A 15256-nucleotide genomic window follows, 5' to 3' on the forward strand; every position below is an offset into this window, starting at 1 on the left:
TTGCTGTCATTAGCAGAAATTAAGCAGAAATTTTATTTCCAAGCTCTTCAAAGATTATAACAGACATATAAAGTATTCTTTTAAGTGTCCCAAATTAAGTCAAAGGCACATCATCAAAGTAAAACACTTGTGACACTGAGAATTCATTTAGGTTGTAATATTTTCACATTAGTTTTTTTTTTTTTTTTTTTTTGCAATACGCGGGCCTCTCACTGCTGTAGCCTCTCCCGTTGCGGAGCATAGGCTCCGGACGCGCAGGCTCGGCGGCCATGGCTCACGGGCCCAGCCGCTCTGCGGCATGTGGGATCTTCCCGGACCGGGGCATGAACCTGTGTCCCCTCCATCGGCAGGTGGACTCTCAACCACTGCGCCACCAGGGAAGCCCCACTTTTTTCTTTAATCATTTGCAATATTCTGTAGATCACATTTAAAACATTTTTTTAAGTAAAACCACCATTATAAAATAGAGGAACTTAAGAAGACAAAGATCAAATCTGCTTCATATACAGGATGGGGCAATCTAATACACAACACAACATTAATCCTTTCAAACAAGTTTGCTAAGAAACAGCTCCCATATTTAGTGTTAAAAATAAAACAATCTTCTCATTTAGAAAAATCAAGACATCATTTGATTAATAAAGCCCATTCTTCCCCCAATTTTATACTTGCTTGTCTTCATTTAGAAATTATAAATTCATGAGAAAAGAACAAATTTTGTTATGGTATAAAAATCTTAGTCGGGAACAACAAATTACAAATATTTAATTTTTTTAACAAACAATACTGTTTTCCTTCCCCAAATGTAAACAACTAGTAAATAAAACATACGTAACATTCCAGGTATAGAAGCACTAGTAATTCACTTAATGAAAGAGGTGTATTTTGGTATATTTGGTGGTAAGGTTTTTGTTTAAGTATAAAGCACTTCAACAAAGAACCAGGCCATTATTATTTAAAATCTACTCCTTCACCCAGTTTCCTTGAGTAGAAATTCATAAATTTCCATAGAATTTTGGCTAAAGGACCAGGCCTCAGGAAAGGTCCTGTGAAATATCTAAAAGTCATTTGGCTGGAGAAGTGTGTTCTTGAGATTTAGAGGCAGTCATTCATCACTTGGTGCTTGAAAGCATTCCTCAGCGGACTTCTTCCCTACTGGAAAGAGAATTTGGTAGGCTTTCACTTAGTAAGATTGATACATAAAATTAACTAGTCATCATTTCATAGGTCACTTTAGGGTTCTCAAAGAAGAAAGCAACATGTTAATACCCGAAAATCCAAACTACACCATGAAAGTGCTCTGTGAAAAGAAAAATGCTATGCCAGCATAAGACTATTATTTTAATACCAAATATGTGGACATTTTCCATTAATAGGTACAATAGTATCTGAGCGCATGATTACTTCCTTCTTGCTAATGTGAATAATTTCCTTTTCAAGTATATGAAAAAAGACCTAAGATGATTACTTCTTGTATAAACACCCCTTAGAAGATGTAATTTGAAATATATTGGCCCCAAAAGACTCTAACAATTTATGCCCTGACCTGCTCCCCCGCCTCCAAAAAAAAACAGTGAAAATGTGAATGAGACCCCACACAACACACTAGAACCCAGGAAATTTATTACAGGCCACCAAAGAGGTGTTTTCATTTCAAGAATAAATTTTTAAGGGTCTTTTAACCCTAGTCACTTTCCCCAGTTACTCCATTTCTTCCTCCATTAAAACACAGAAATACATTCTGAAAGCTTCTAGGAAAGAAATCACAGCTGGTGATAGGACCAAGTCTCCTCTGGGGAGTCCTTAGTCCCAAGAGTAACAAGTCAGTTGATAGCACCAAGCAACAAATCACAACTCCAGGATGGTGTAAGGACAGAGAAGATGGTATTGAGGTCAAGAAATTATTATTGGCCAGCTCAGTTCAAAAGCTCAAGTACATAAGGATATTAGCATCTCATGAGTTAGTGCAAAGAGCATAGAGACTCTTCTAATTAGATGTATTCCACAAGTAGGCAGATTAGAGTCACCCTTCAGGGAAAGTTGTACATTTTGGTGGGTTTATTTTAATTCCCCCAAGAACAGTAGATATTTAAAACTCAGTTGCCCAAGTCCTTTGGGAAGCCCCATGATAATGCCATGGCCCCAAGACGGCCTGGTGTATCATTACTCACCAGTCTTCAGAATAAAGCACAGGATCTGGGCTCCCGAAAGGGGTTGCTTCCGGCTGGAACACCTACCAGCAGGGCGTCCTTGCAGGCATTCTGCATGCAGTACTGTTGAAGCTCTGCCGCCGCCTGAGAGACCTGAAACAAAGGGACAAGAGCTTGACACGCTGCTCACAGCCAGATCCATCCAGCAGTCACTTGAGACTCTGAAAAATGATCAAACAACCTGACAAAGGTCATACTTTGTACAACCTCCAAGAGTCTTTTTTGCTGAAAGTTCTAATAATTGAACTCCAAAGAGGAAAAGTTACAATTTCTATAACCTTGACTTAGGGTATTTTTGGTTTAGTGGCTTACTCAACAAAGGAAAGATAAGGCCGTATCTTTTATCCATTTAGAATCCTAGTTTTGAGACTGAATTTGTAAAGAAATAGCTTATCCTAGTGTGCCCTTTACAAATTATCACTTATAAAGCATGCATTGATATATCCAGGTCTGCCATGTGAACAGACTATTTTAATGTTTACAAGGCTGGATGGAGCCTTATCTGGTCTGCTCAAAACAAGTGACGAGGTCCCTCCATCTTGTTTTTGAAGCAGAACAGCTTATTGGTTAAGAGTGCAGTCTCTGGACAAGTTACTTAACTTCTCAGTACCTGTTTTCTCATCTGTGAAATGTATTTAGTAACAGTGCCTACCTCCCTGAGTTGATGTAATAATTAAATGAGTTAATGCACGTAAAGCACTTAGAATAGTACTGACACTAGTTAGCAATCATTTGTGGCAGACTGCAGAAACAGTCACAATATTTTGCAGCTCCTACCACCAAGAAGTAAAGTCTTTATCCATCCCTTGAATCTGGGCTGGGCTTGAAACTTACTTTGACCAGAACAATGGCAGAAATAATGGGTAGGTTCCAAGCTTAGGCCTCAAAAGCCTTTGCAGCTACTTCTCTTGCTATGGTTGCAACCATAAGACCACCATCAAATGAGCCCAAGCTAGCCTACTGGAGGTCTTGTGGAGGAGAACCAGTCAGCCAAACCCCAGCCACCTGCCTACCAACCTCCAGACATATAAGTGAGGCCATCCTAGATCATCCAGCCATCAGCCAACCCTCCATTTGATGGCAGATGCACAGAGAGCCCAGCAAAGACCAGCAAAACTATACAGCTAAGCACAGCTTAAACTGTTGATCCAAGAATTGCGAGTTTATAAAGGTTGTTTTAAACCACTAAGTTTTGAAGAAGTGTATTAGGCAGCATTGACACAATTTTATTCTGCCTTTCTTCTTTTTTTTTTTTTTTTTTTTTTTTTTTTGCGGTATGCGGGCGGCGGTATGCGGGCCTCTCACTGTTGTGGTCTCTCCCGTTGCGGAGCACAGGCTCCGGACGCGCAGGCCCAGCGGCCATGGCTCACGGGCTTAGTTGCTCTGCGGCATGTGGGATCTTCCCGGACCAGGGCACGAACCCGTGTCTCCTGCATCAGCAGGCGGACTCTCAACCACTGCGCCACCAGGGAAGCCCTCTGCCTTTCTTCTTAGCCTCCATTTGATGCATATTTGTACTTGGAGGCTTTCCTTGCTTTCCATTTTTCTTGTACTGAAAAAGTGTTTTGTATAAAATCTCATCCATATTGTACAAAAATGTTCCAATTGCTGTTCAAGTATTACTACTAATTTGTGTTAATTTTCCAAGCTTCCAAATAACTGAAAAAATCAATTCCTTAAGTGTCAGTTACTATCTAGTTTCTAGAATACTTTAGGAATTTTAGTTTCATTAATGTAATAACAGTTTACTTTATATCATATAAGCATGTAATATAATATTGCCAAACTAATGTTTAAGCTTGCCTTTCCCTCAACAGAAGTTCTGATATTTTCATGTTAATTATAATTGGAATTACTGATTTTATATATATATATATGTTATTAATTCAAAAGAAATTTGGAACCAATTATGCTCATGCTTGTTATCTCAGCTTCAGAGGGAACAAGTGAACTCCACACATGATGGGTGGAAAGAGACTGTCTCCCAGGACTCCCAGAGAAATGGGACTAACTGCACCCTAGCTTAAAGAACATGGTCAAAAAGTTAAGGTGAGGGATATGCAAAGCAAATGAGAGAAGAGTAAAGTGGTCAGCATTTCTCTAGAACTTTCAAGGGAAAGAAACTCTGGCCTGGGAGAATACAAGCCCAAACCCTTAGAAGTTATATCCTCCCAATGGAAGTGGGATAATCCCTACCCAAATCATATGACTTTCCTTGGTTTGAGCCCAGGCTGACCCATCAACTTCTGAGAGACTTCTCCAAAGCAAAGAAGGGGTCCTTGGAAGGATACTGAGTACTCTCAACGTTTTATGCCAAGTAGTACAACCCTCATGGAGGGGAATTTGGCATATCTAACAAAACTATTCATGTGTTTACTTTATGATATAGCAATTCCTCTTTCGGAATTTACTCTGGGGATACATTTCCAACAGTATGAAAATTTCTAGTGTTTATTGTGCTTGCGAATTATTACAAATAACCTAAAAACCTATGCATAGGAGACTGATTAAATTGTCCATTTACACTAAGGTGTACTAAGCTGTAGAAAAGAATGAGGGAAATCTGAACTGATAGTAGTGATTTCCAGGATATATTTTTAAACTTTTTTAAAAAAGCAAATTACAAAAACAATACATAATAAGACACTTTTTGTATAAAAAAGAAGGGGAAATAAGAAAGTATAATAAGAAAGTATATATATTTTTGGTCACTATGCAAAAAAGAAATACAGGGATGATGAGCCAGACATTAATGAGACTGGTTATCTACAGGGGATGGGTGAAGGATACTGAGCATTGAAGCACTGGGAAGGGGTGCCCTCCATCATACGCTAAGAAACTGGTATTCTGGTTTATTTACCAGTCGGCAAGTCTGTGAAAGAGAAGACGTCTCTGGGTGTGCTGAGAACACCCATCCGTCACTGAGCCCTGAAATGAGTCAAACCAGACCCTAGAAGGTTGTGACTCCCTAAGGTGCTGCCTGAGAAAAGCCCTGCCAAGCACCCCAAACCATACTCCCATGAGGACACCCCGCAAATAAGCTTATTATCTGTGTGACTTTGAGTTATTCACTTGACTTCTCTGTGTCTCAGTTTCATCACCTGTAGCTACTTTTTAAATGTAGATAAGAATACCTTCCCCAGCTACTTCACAGGGTAGGCAGGCATCTGGCTCACAGTTTTTCTTTCCACTTCAGGTCCCCACATCATCTTAAACATTTCCAACAACCCTAGTTTCCTTTCCCTGAGCTCTCTTCAAACAACCTTCTCCTCAACAGCAGTCGTTACAGCCAACACCTGTAACTGTTCCACATCTGTAATTTCACACTCCAACATCCTGCCTTCTGATCACAATCTCTCCTGCTCATCCAGGGTACTGCTTCCCTTCTCCTCACTACACCTGCTCTTTGACCTCAGGGGGAACCTCTCTTCCTTTTTTGTCTGGCCCATCACAGGGAGGCTGGCTCTGTTCCTTCTCCAGTCAGCCTGGGTTCAGCCTCTTACCGGCCAGACCCTCAAATTCCTTGCTCTCCACTCCCATTTCTATCTTTCTGGCAAAACTCCCCCACTAACCCACTACTTGGATCAACTACCATTCACCTTGGGCACTCAGATTCCTGGGCAGACAAATACTGCTGGAGACACACACACAAAAAAAGTAGGACAATCAATCTCACAGTAGCTGGGTCTTCAGAATCACAAGGTGTCTATGATTGTGCCTGCTAGGGGGTCCTCTCCCATTCCCAACAGCACTCTCTCCCTCATCCTCAGCGCTTGTGACACCATAAGTTCCCTTTTTTTCTGCCTTAAAAGAAAACTTGGCCTCCTATTTCACAAAGAAAATTGTCATCATACAAGGTCTTAAGACCTTATCTGGAAACATCTATGTTAACACATATCTTTCTTCCTGTCTCAGAAGGTGCCCCTCCAACCCCAGACCCCCTTAGACAGACTACCTGTCTCTACCTCCAGTTCTCCTTCTCCATTTGTTTCTCCCCCCCGACCTAAAAAGACAGTGTTTCTTCCTCTCAACCTCAAAATACAGCTTTTCATTTCCTAAATTTCTTAAAAAAAGGTTTCCTCTTTAAAACCATTTTTTTTCAAAAAAGTCTTTCTATCCTATTACAATCTAGATTCAGCATCTACTACTACATGTGTCACTGAAACCTCTTCTACATTCCACAGCTCTCTCTCTACCTTGTTTTACAATCAATTACATCAATTACTCTCTGAAATTATTTTATGTATTGGTTAGTGTGTTTATTGTTTATCTTCCCCACTAGAACGACGTATTCTCAGTACCTAGAATAGGGCCTGGTACAAAGAAAAGGCACTATTGAGGTCCACAGACTATCGCAGCAGTGTCCATTCATTCACACACACATTCTACAAATAATGCTATATACTAGTTGGTAAACACAATTACACATCAGATGCTTTTTAATCAATTGACTAAACATTGGACACGTTGACTAAGCCCCAGAATTGTGAAAAACCCTCCTTCCTCGCTTCAGTACCCTTGCTTTCCCTTGCTTCCCTTCTCGCGGCCATCTCTTTCGGCGGGTCCCTGGGTTCCACGCTCTGGTCACTTCCTACAGTTTTCACTCCCATACGTTCTTTCAGCCTCGTTCTCTGAGCTTCGGCCCAGGTAGTCAAACACCTCCCGGGCATCCCCTCAAAGTCCACGTATCCGAAACTTACGCATCATCTCTCCTCCCTACCGTAGCGAATGGCAACGCCATCCATCCTGTCACCAGGCCAGAAACCCGAGCAGCGCCCTCCTCCCGCCTCATCCTATCAACCCATCACCGAGGCCCATCCATTCAGTCTCCTCCGCAGCTCTGGACCCCATCCTACCGCACCAGCCAAGTCCGGGGGGGCCACCAGCACGTCGCCCGCATTCCTGGTGTCCTCGTGTCCGTCGGGCACCCCGAGTCATTGTCCCCATCACTGAAACGTGACCGCGCCGGGGCTCTCGGTCCCGGACCGCCCTCGCGGGGACAGGTGCGTTTCTCCCGGGTGCCGGGATCCGGGCCCGGCCCTGCGCGGACTCCCACCGCCCGAGGCCGAGCCGCGAGCCTCGTCGGGCGCCGTCCTCAGGGACCGCCCCCCGCGTCCGGCCAACCGGCTCGCGCTCTAGCCGGCCCCGCAGCTGTCCGCCCGGGCGCGGCCTCCTCCTCCCAGGCCCGCGGACGGCCGGGCGGTTTCCGCACCCCGAGGCCAGGCGCCGGCGCGGGCCTCACCTTGATCCTCTCCACGCCGGCCTCCAACTTGAGCTGCTCCACCAGGCGCTGCAGGGCGCTTACGCTGGCCCCGGAAGACATGGCGGCGGCCCGGGCCCTCAGCGAGTGAGCGAGCCGGTGGGCGGGCGGAGACGCGAGGCCCCGAGGCCCGGCACCGCCCCGGGGCGGGGAAGCCGCTGCGCCTGCCCCACCTCCCGCCGGCTGCTCCCGGCCTCTCCCGGCAGCCGCCCCCCTCAGTGGCAGACGCAACAGGTAAGCGACACCTTGGGGTCCCGAGCTGACTGACACCTAACTCTGCGTTCTAAGCAGGGAGGACGCCTGCGTCTACCCCTGTCCCCCGAGCCGCGTCGCGGGGCCTACACAGGGCGCCCACCTGCACATCGAAGCTTCTAGGAGGAGCAGGAGTGGGTGTGGGGGATGGAAAAGGTGAAGAGGCTCTCCTGGAGACTCGGAACTGTGACTGCGTGTGGATGGAGCAAGGCGTGGAGCGAGTGGCAGAAATGAGGGGCCACGTGTGAAGGCTTCGAAGCCCTGCCAGGGAGTTATCCTCGGGTAGGTGAGGACGGTCGATGGGGTGTCCATGCAACAGAAACAGGTTTCTGCGTTAGCCTGTGACTTTGTGAGGGGAATCCTAGCGGTTGACCCGGCAGAGTCAGTAAAGTAAGCAGAGGAAAATCGCAGACCCTGACATCTCTGCAGAACATACAGGAGAAAATTAAATTCAGCCCCCCTCACTCCCGTCTCGCCGTTCAACTGTAACCATTGTTTCTGTTGTGCTGCATTTTTTTAATGGTGGACATTAGTTTGTTTCACAAAAGTGGCATCATTACTATATGTGAAATGTGTGGTTTTTCTAAATTAATTTATTTTATTTTATTATTTATTTTTGGCTGCGTTGGGTCTTCGTTGTTGCACGAGGGCTTTCTCTAGTAGCAGAGAGTGATTGCTACTCTTCATTGCGGTGCGTGGGCTTCTCGTTGCTGTGGCTTGCCTTTGTTGCGGATCACAGGCTCTAGGCGTGTGGGCTTCAGTAGTTGTGGCACTTGGGCTCAGTAGTTGCAGCTCACCGGCTCTAGAGCACAGGCTCAGTAGTTGTGGCACACAGGCTTAGTTGCTCCGCGGCATGTGGAATCTTCCCGGAGCAGGTCTCGAACCCGTGTCCCCTGCATTGGCAGGCAGATTCTTAAGCACTGAGCCACCAGGGAAGACCCAAACGTGTGTTTTTTGTTGATTTTGTTTTTCGCTTAATGCATTATGAATATTTCCTTATTATTCTTGTGCGCCATTGTATTTGTTAGAACCCACTTAAACTGAGTAATGCAAAAAGGTAATACACTGGCTTGTGTAACTGAAAAGCCCAAGGACTTTAAAGTAATGGGTTTAATTGCCCAAATAATAGCTGTAGGGCTCTCATTCTCCATCTCTTGGCTCTGCTTTTTCTGAGTGTTGGCCTTGTTTTTTCCAATGGTAAATAGACTCCCTCTAGTGCTGCGAAGGAAAGTTTCATGCTTTTATTGCCCCAGCCTATGTCTTTCTAATAGCTGCAGCAAAAATCCCCATAATGGACCTCACTGACCTTATTGAGTCATGTGTCCACCCCTGAACCAGTCTATTTGAAGGCAAGGGTTTGTGTGTTGTTGGAATGCCCGGATTAGCTGCCCCTGGCCGAGAGCAGGATGCGGGCTGGGGTCAGCCCCACCTCTAGTGGGCCCTGTGGTGTGCCACCCAACTTCCCATTTAGGACCAAGGCATTCATTGCCCCACCTGCCGGGAGTAGCAGCAGCTGATGCCTCCCAGCTGAGTCCTTCTGGAAACTGCCCTTAGCCCGAGAGCCACCCCTCCCAGGGTCATCTCTCATCCAGTGATGGATGTGTGGGATACATAAGATCTGCACCCCAACCCCCTTGCCTCAAGCTGGCACAGCAGTGAAGGATGATGGCAGCTCAGAGCTCCCCCTGGGGTCATCTGAGGCCTTTATGGCAGCTGCCTCACAGTTCAGTTCCTGCCTCTGCCTAATCCCCAGTTCCTGGACCGCCCTTCAGGTGTTGATCTTGACACTCCCCAGCAGACTTTCTGCATGAAAATCTCCATCTCAGAGTGTGTTTTTCTGGGGAACCCAAACTAAGACACCCACCCAAACCATATGGACTGAAAGGGGAAGATCAGTTCCCTAAAGGAAAACCAGGATGCTGATACTAGAAGGGGGCCAGGGGGAGTCAAAAAAAAGATCTGCTCTTCAAGTATTATTTTTGATGACTGCATGATATTCCATTGTACAACTGGGTCATAATTTATTTACCTATTGCCTTATTATTTAACACTGTGGTGGCCACCTTAAACATACAGCTTTGTGTATGTTTTTTATTTCCTTATGATGCATTCCTAAAAGTGGAATTAGTGGATCAAAGAATATAAAACAGTTTTAAAAACGTTTCCCTTCTTTATCCTCCAGAAGGTGGTAGCAATTGCTATTCCCACCAGAAAGCTGCCTGTTTCTCTGCACCCTCACAGTTCTGTATTGTGGTTCTTTATCTCTAAAAATCTAATAGATGAAAAGTGGTGTCTTAAGCTTTTAGATGTCTTAACTGTTGAGGCTGAACATTTCTTCTATTCCTTTTGTGAGCTATGTGTTCAATCTTTGAGGTGTTAAAGAGTTTTTCTTATCTCATGACAAGAGCAGATTTGCAAATTTTAAAGCCCTCTCCCGTGGGCTCCCTCACCACAAAGAACGTATATTCTTGTCAAAACATGGAAGTACACGTTAGAAACGTGACTAAATTGGTGACAGAATAGAAAAGTTGTGTGTCAGAAAGATGAGGCAAAGAACTCAGAGCAAAGATATAGACTGGAAGGATCAGGAAAAGCTCATCTTAGATGGTGAGACCTAGACCTTGGAAACATGTGTCCTGCAGATGGCAGAAAGGAAGGGGGAAAGCAGGGAGAACAGGAGGCCGTGCACACGTGGAATGAATTAGTTAATGAATAAAAGAAGGCTCTAGTGAGTAACAGAAAAGTCACAGAAAACCTCATAAGAAACGAGTTTGTGGGAAACAGCAGGGTAGCCACATGGTAAGACATTTTAGGAATATTAATCTGGGATGAGGATAGAAAATGAACTGAAGCTGGGGAGACAAGATGACTTCAGTAGTAGTTTTGTCTTTTTGGTGGAGTGGCGGGATTGAGGCCCTAGAGAGCACTGTGAAGGTGGGATGGAGAACAAATTCAAGAGACTAAATCAGTAGGAATTCATTGTAGTTGTGAAATGCAAAGGAAAGTGGGCAGAGGCTTCTGAAGCAGAGAATAGGTGAGATCTGATGCCTGAAACAGAAATTAGGAAACAGGACTAGGTTTGAAGGTAGGAGCGAAGAATAAGGATGAGTTTGGCTTAGGAGAAAGTAAGTCTTCAACTGTACTGCTTCGTGCCTCTAGGTTGCTGAAAATGTTTAGTGGCAAATGCTGATGTGGGAGACATCTGCACAACCTAATGGTAGCTGAAGAAATGAAATGATCTCTAGTTAGAAAAGGGGGCTTTGCGGTTGCCCATGGTGAGGGAACACCCAAGGTGATACTTGTGTGTCAGCCATGAGGTAGCAGAAAAGGTCTAGGAGTGTGCCCCATCTCCCCCCTTCATGCCCGATCACACCCACCACCCTGCTTGCTGCTGTATGATTGATTGTGCTTTTCTTGGAGAGAAGTGGTCTGCCTTTGAAAGAAACAGCCAGGTTTTAGCATCCAGCCTCCTGCAGTGATCCATGGACAGGCAGGCTAGGTGCCACTTGTAACAGAGGGCTGACCATCTGTGCTTTGCTTTATACGTCACCAAAATGTCTTCTCATCCATTATTTTTGCATCGTGGAACTTCAGAGTGGAAAGAGACCTTCAGATGAGGTAGTCCATTCCCAATTTTAGAGACGAGGAAACTAAGGCCCACTAAGAAAAGTGACTTGCCTAGTATCACGCAAAGTGGGAGGAAAAGAACTTCCATTTTAGCTTTTAAGAGAAGTCACTGCTCACCTGGAGGACTAGAGTCTGTCCCCACAGATGCAGTTATTTCCAGAGCTCTGAAAGGTGAGGCATGGGGACAGAGTATCCTTTCCTCCTCACCCCAGCTAAAACGCACAGATCACCAGTATATTATTTTAGATAATCTGTTACACATTTTTTTCTTGGTTAAGATAAAAACTTATAAATTTCCACTGTTTCTAAGAGTCTCAGTACTTTTGAGAAATGTCAGTGTCCTTGTAAAAACAAACATTTCATTTGTTTCCCTGTTGTGATCTGTAATTCTTCATTCTTGACATGTATTTTGTCACCCTTTTACTAACAGTAGGTTATTTTTCCAGAAAAGCAGCTTTAAATGACTCTTCTCCATAAAAATAATGATAAAATGGGAAGGTGTTTCTGTTACCTTCAGTCTTCTAAAAAGGAAACAGGGAAACACATTAACAACTATATTTAATGTGACACAGTATGATGTACCAGAAAAAATCATTTCACTTCCTTCTACCCATTGCATTATTTTTAGAACTTAATGACTCAGGAGTGAAAGATTCACCAACAGGTGTGTGGATTCAGCTTCTCTGGAGAGATTTTTACAGGCTGCTTGAGACTTTGAGAGGCAGTGTGACTTAGGGCTACTTGATGTTCTTTTGAGCAGCCATTCCAGGCATGCCTCTGTATCTCACTAGAAGTGTCCCTTCTGTAAACGCAGGCCTTGAACTAGTGAGTAGCAGATTATTCTATTCGCTCTGAAAGTTCTTTCTTTCCTGAGCTGTCATCTCAGCTGCTTCACCTTGTACCCCAGGGTACAACAAGGGGCAGGCAGCTGCCTTTAAGACACACAATTCCAATCCTAAGGAGCATCACTTTTTCACTCTATACTATGCACAAAGCAAAGGGTTCAAATATCTATTTAAATATTAAAGAAATAACGGGTTTGTAATCATCACTAAACACTCTATTACCATGGATTTTAACAAACGAGACTTTCCTATTCCCTCTGGAGCATTAATATATGCCAGCCATTTTACCCCATCTTATTTAATTCTCATGATAATCCTGTGAAGTAGTTAGTATCCCTACTAACTATTAGAGATGAAACATGGGGTTCAGAGGTTAACCTGCCCAAAGTCAAACTATTGGTTGCAGAGCCAGGAACCAAACTTTGGTCTATCTGGCTGCAAAGCCTGAGCCATTCCCCTGCATCCTGATCACTCTTCTTGAGGTTATAAAAGGAGACACTGTCAAATGGGAGGAAGTTTCTTCATCCCCTAATGAAACTGGGGAGGAGTCTGTAGGAAATCCCATATGTCACTGCTCTAAGACTATGTGATCCACTCCATACATAATTGTCAGGGATACTCTGAATCCATTAAGAAACTGATTAAAGTTTATGACAAATCATATAGGCTTTTTACTTAAATACTCATAACATTTCTCAGTTGCAGGCAATCTAATCTCCTTCAAACCCTAAACCTATGTAAATTTGCAGGCTTATAGATTTTTAAGTCCTAATTATCTAAAAAGATCCCCTCATTTCACAGATGAGGAAACCAGAAAGGTTAAATTTGTTTAGCAAATTTTATTTGGTTATCAGGGGCTGGGTTCGGCCTTAGCCCATATTTAAATGTGAAGAGTATCACACTTTGTAAATAAAATTAATTATAACTCATCCGGGGCCTTCCCTGGTGGTCCAGTGGATAAGACTCCATGCCCCCAGTGCAGGGGGTCTGGGTTTGATCCCTGGCTGGGGAACGAGATCCCACATGCATGCTGCAACTAAGAGTTCACATGTCACAACTAAGAAGTCCACATGCCGCAGCTAAAACAGAAAAAGAAATTCATCCGTACACAACTATTTTGTATCAATACCAACATTTATCTGCCTCAATTGCACAATTATAACTCAACAGAGACCATGTCTGATTTAAAGTCTTTAAGTAGCTAGACCTGTTCATACTAATGTCTAATAAAAGCTGTTTCTCTTTAATTTCCACAGAACTTTCAGTATGGGGCTGGCACACTGGTCCATAATACTATCTGCATGTTAGCTTAGCAGTTGGCTTCTACTCAAGGAAATATTTCCAAGGTGTGGGTGTTAAAAGTTTCCTGCAGGCTTTCCTGGTGGCGCAGTGGTTGAGAGTCCGCCTGCCGATGCAGGGGACACGGATTCGTGCCCCGGTCCAGAAAGATCCCACATGCTGCGGAGCGGCTGGGCCCGTGAGCCATGGCCGCTGAGCCTGCGCGTCCAGAGCCTGTGCTCCGCAACGGGAGAGGCCACAACAGTGAGAGGCCCGCGTACCGCAAAAAAAAAAAAAAAAAAAAAAAAGTTTCCTGCCATTTCAGTTCAAAAAGAATCTCAAAGGAAATAAAACTACTGTTTTTCTAAACATAAATTCAGTAGTACTAAAATAGTTAATTCTATAGACTGAACTATTTTTTCATGTAACATTTTAAATTTCTGTATACCACTTGTAGTGTTTAAAATTCTACGCATGGCCCCTACTTGATAGATGTGTTATGAAGCTGCAACCCAGGATTTGCAGAACTTGGCGAATTCATAAAGAAATAAGACCAGTGAGGGAAGGGTGAGTTTTAGAAACTGCTGTGAGGATATTTAACATGAATATAAGTAACCCTAAGGGTAATTTTAGCACAGACCTCAATTATAGGAAGTGATAATAGAAAGCAATAAGCAGCTATGCTCTATAAACCCCTGAATTCCAAGCAAGGAGGAAATGGTGATAGCCCTAAAATGAAGCACAAGAGAAATTTTCTAACTATAGTGGGGTTCTGGGATCCCCTACCCAGGATTCTTCTCCAAGTGTTTCTGAAATGGAGACACTTTTGGTTCTTTGGTGGGGGATTGGCAGAGTATGGAGATTGCAAAGATACCAAAATACCTGAATGACACTTGTGACACAACTAATTGCCCTTCCTTCCTTCCAGGATTTTGAAGCATAAAGCCATTTTGTTGAGGGAAGGGGAGAAAAGAATCATAGTCCTTCCGTTAAGGAGAGTCCATTCATCTCACCCATACAGTGACCATGATTCCAAAAGACCAACCAAACTTTTACCAAGTGAGCAGGCTGCCAGGAACAATTCCAGAAATTAGACTTCTATATAAAGACAGAAAGGGCTTCCCTGGTGGCACAGTGGTTAAGAATCCGCCTGCTAATGCAGGGGACATGGGTTCGAGCGCTGGTCCGGGAAGATCCCACATGCCGCGGAGCAACTAAGCCCGTGCGCCACAACTACTGAGCCTGTGCTCTAGAGCCCGTGAGCCACAACTACTGAGCCCGTGAGCCACAACTACTGAGCCCGCGTGCCACAACTACTGAAGCCCATGCGCCTAGGGCCTGTGCTCAGCAACGAGAAGCCACCGCAATGAGAAGCCCATGCGCTGCAACGAAGAGTAGCCCCCACTTGCCACAAGTAGAGAAAAGTCCTCACACAGCAATGAAGACCCAACACAGACAAAAATAAAAATTTTTAAAAAGACAGAAATACAGCAATCTAGTATATATGCAAAATAATATCCAAAGATACATGGTTTTTATCAGCCAACATTTATGAATGCTAACATATTCAGTCCTCCTATTTTTCCTTATCACTAGTTTTTTTTGAAATATAGTTAATCATAAATTTATTTGAAATTTTAAAAGAAGGGCAAGAGCCTCCATTTCTTTCTGGTCTGCATAACATATGGTACCCACGTCTAATCTTAGGTGATAATGCTATTGTTTGGCATGTGTGTGGTAACATCTTCACTGGGACGGGTTACTGACTGCAACCACAGCACTTT

The 15256-nt window shown here is 44.0% G+C and overlaps 1 protein-coding gene across 3 annotated transcripts; it reads right to left on the minus strand.

Moving 5' to 3' along the window:
• GNG10 (G protein subunit gamma 10) lies at positions 1-7627 on the minus strand. Of its 3 annotated transcripts, XM_067040953.1 has the most exons (4): positions 7072-7294; positions 5071-5138; positions 2172-2303; positions 1-1155 (listed from the first exon to the last, which is right to left on the minus strand). In XM_067040953.1, the coding sequence occupies exons 2-4, from the start codon at positions 5123-5125 to the stop codon at positions 1106-1108; spliced, it is 237 nt and encodes a 78-aa protein (XP_066897054.1). In that variant the 5' UTR covers positions 5126-5138; positions 7072-7294; the 3' UTR covers positions 1-1105. The 3 variants fall into 3 exon arrangements, with proteins under 3 accessions (XP_066897054.1, XP_058928261.1, XP_058928262.1); XM_059072278.2 differs by lacking the exons at positions 5071-5138; positions 7072-7294 and adding an exon at positions 7453-7627; XM_059072279.2 differs by lacking the exons at positions 5071-5138; positions 7072-7294 and adding an exon at positions 7453-7608 and having other exon boundaries at positions 1-1152.
• Positions 7628-15256: the final 7629 nt, after the last annotated feature.

Source organism: Kogia breviceps, chromosome 8 (assembly GCF_026419965.1).
Source record: "Kogia breviceps isolate mKogBre1 chromosome 8, mKogBre1 haplotype 1, whole genome shotgun sequence".
NCBI lineage: Eukaryota > Metazoa > Chordata > Mammalia > Artiodactyla > Physeteridae > Kogia > Kogia breviceps.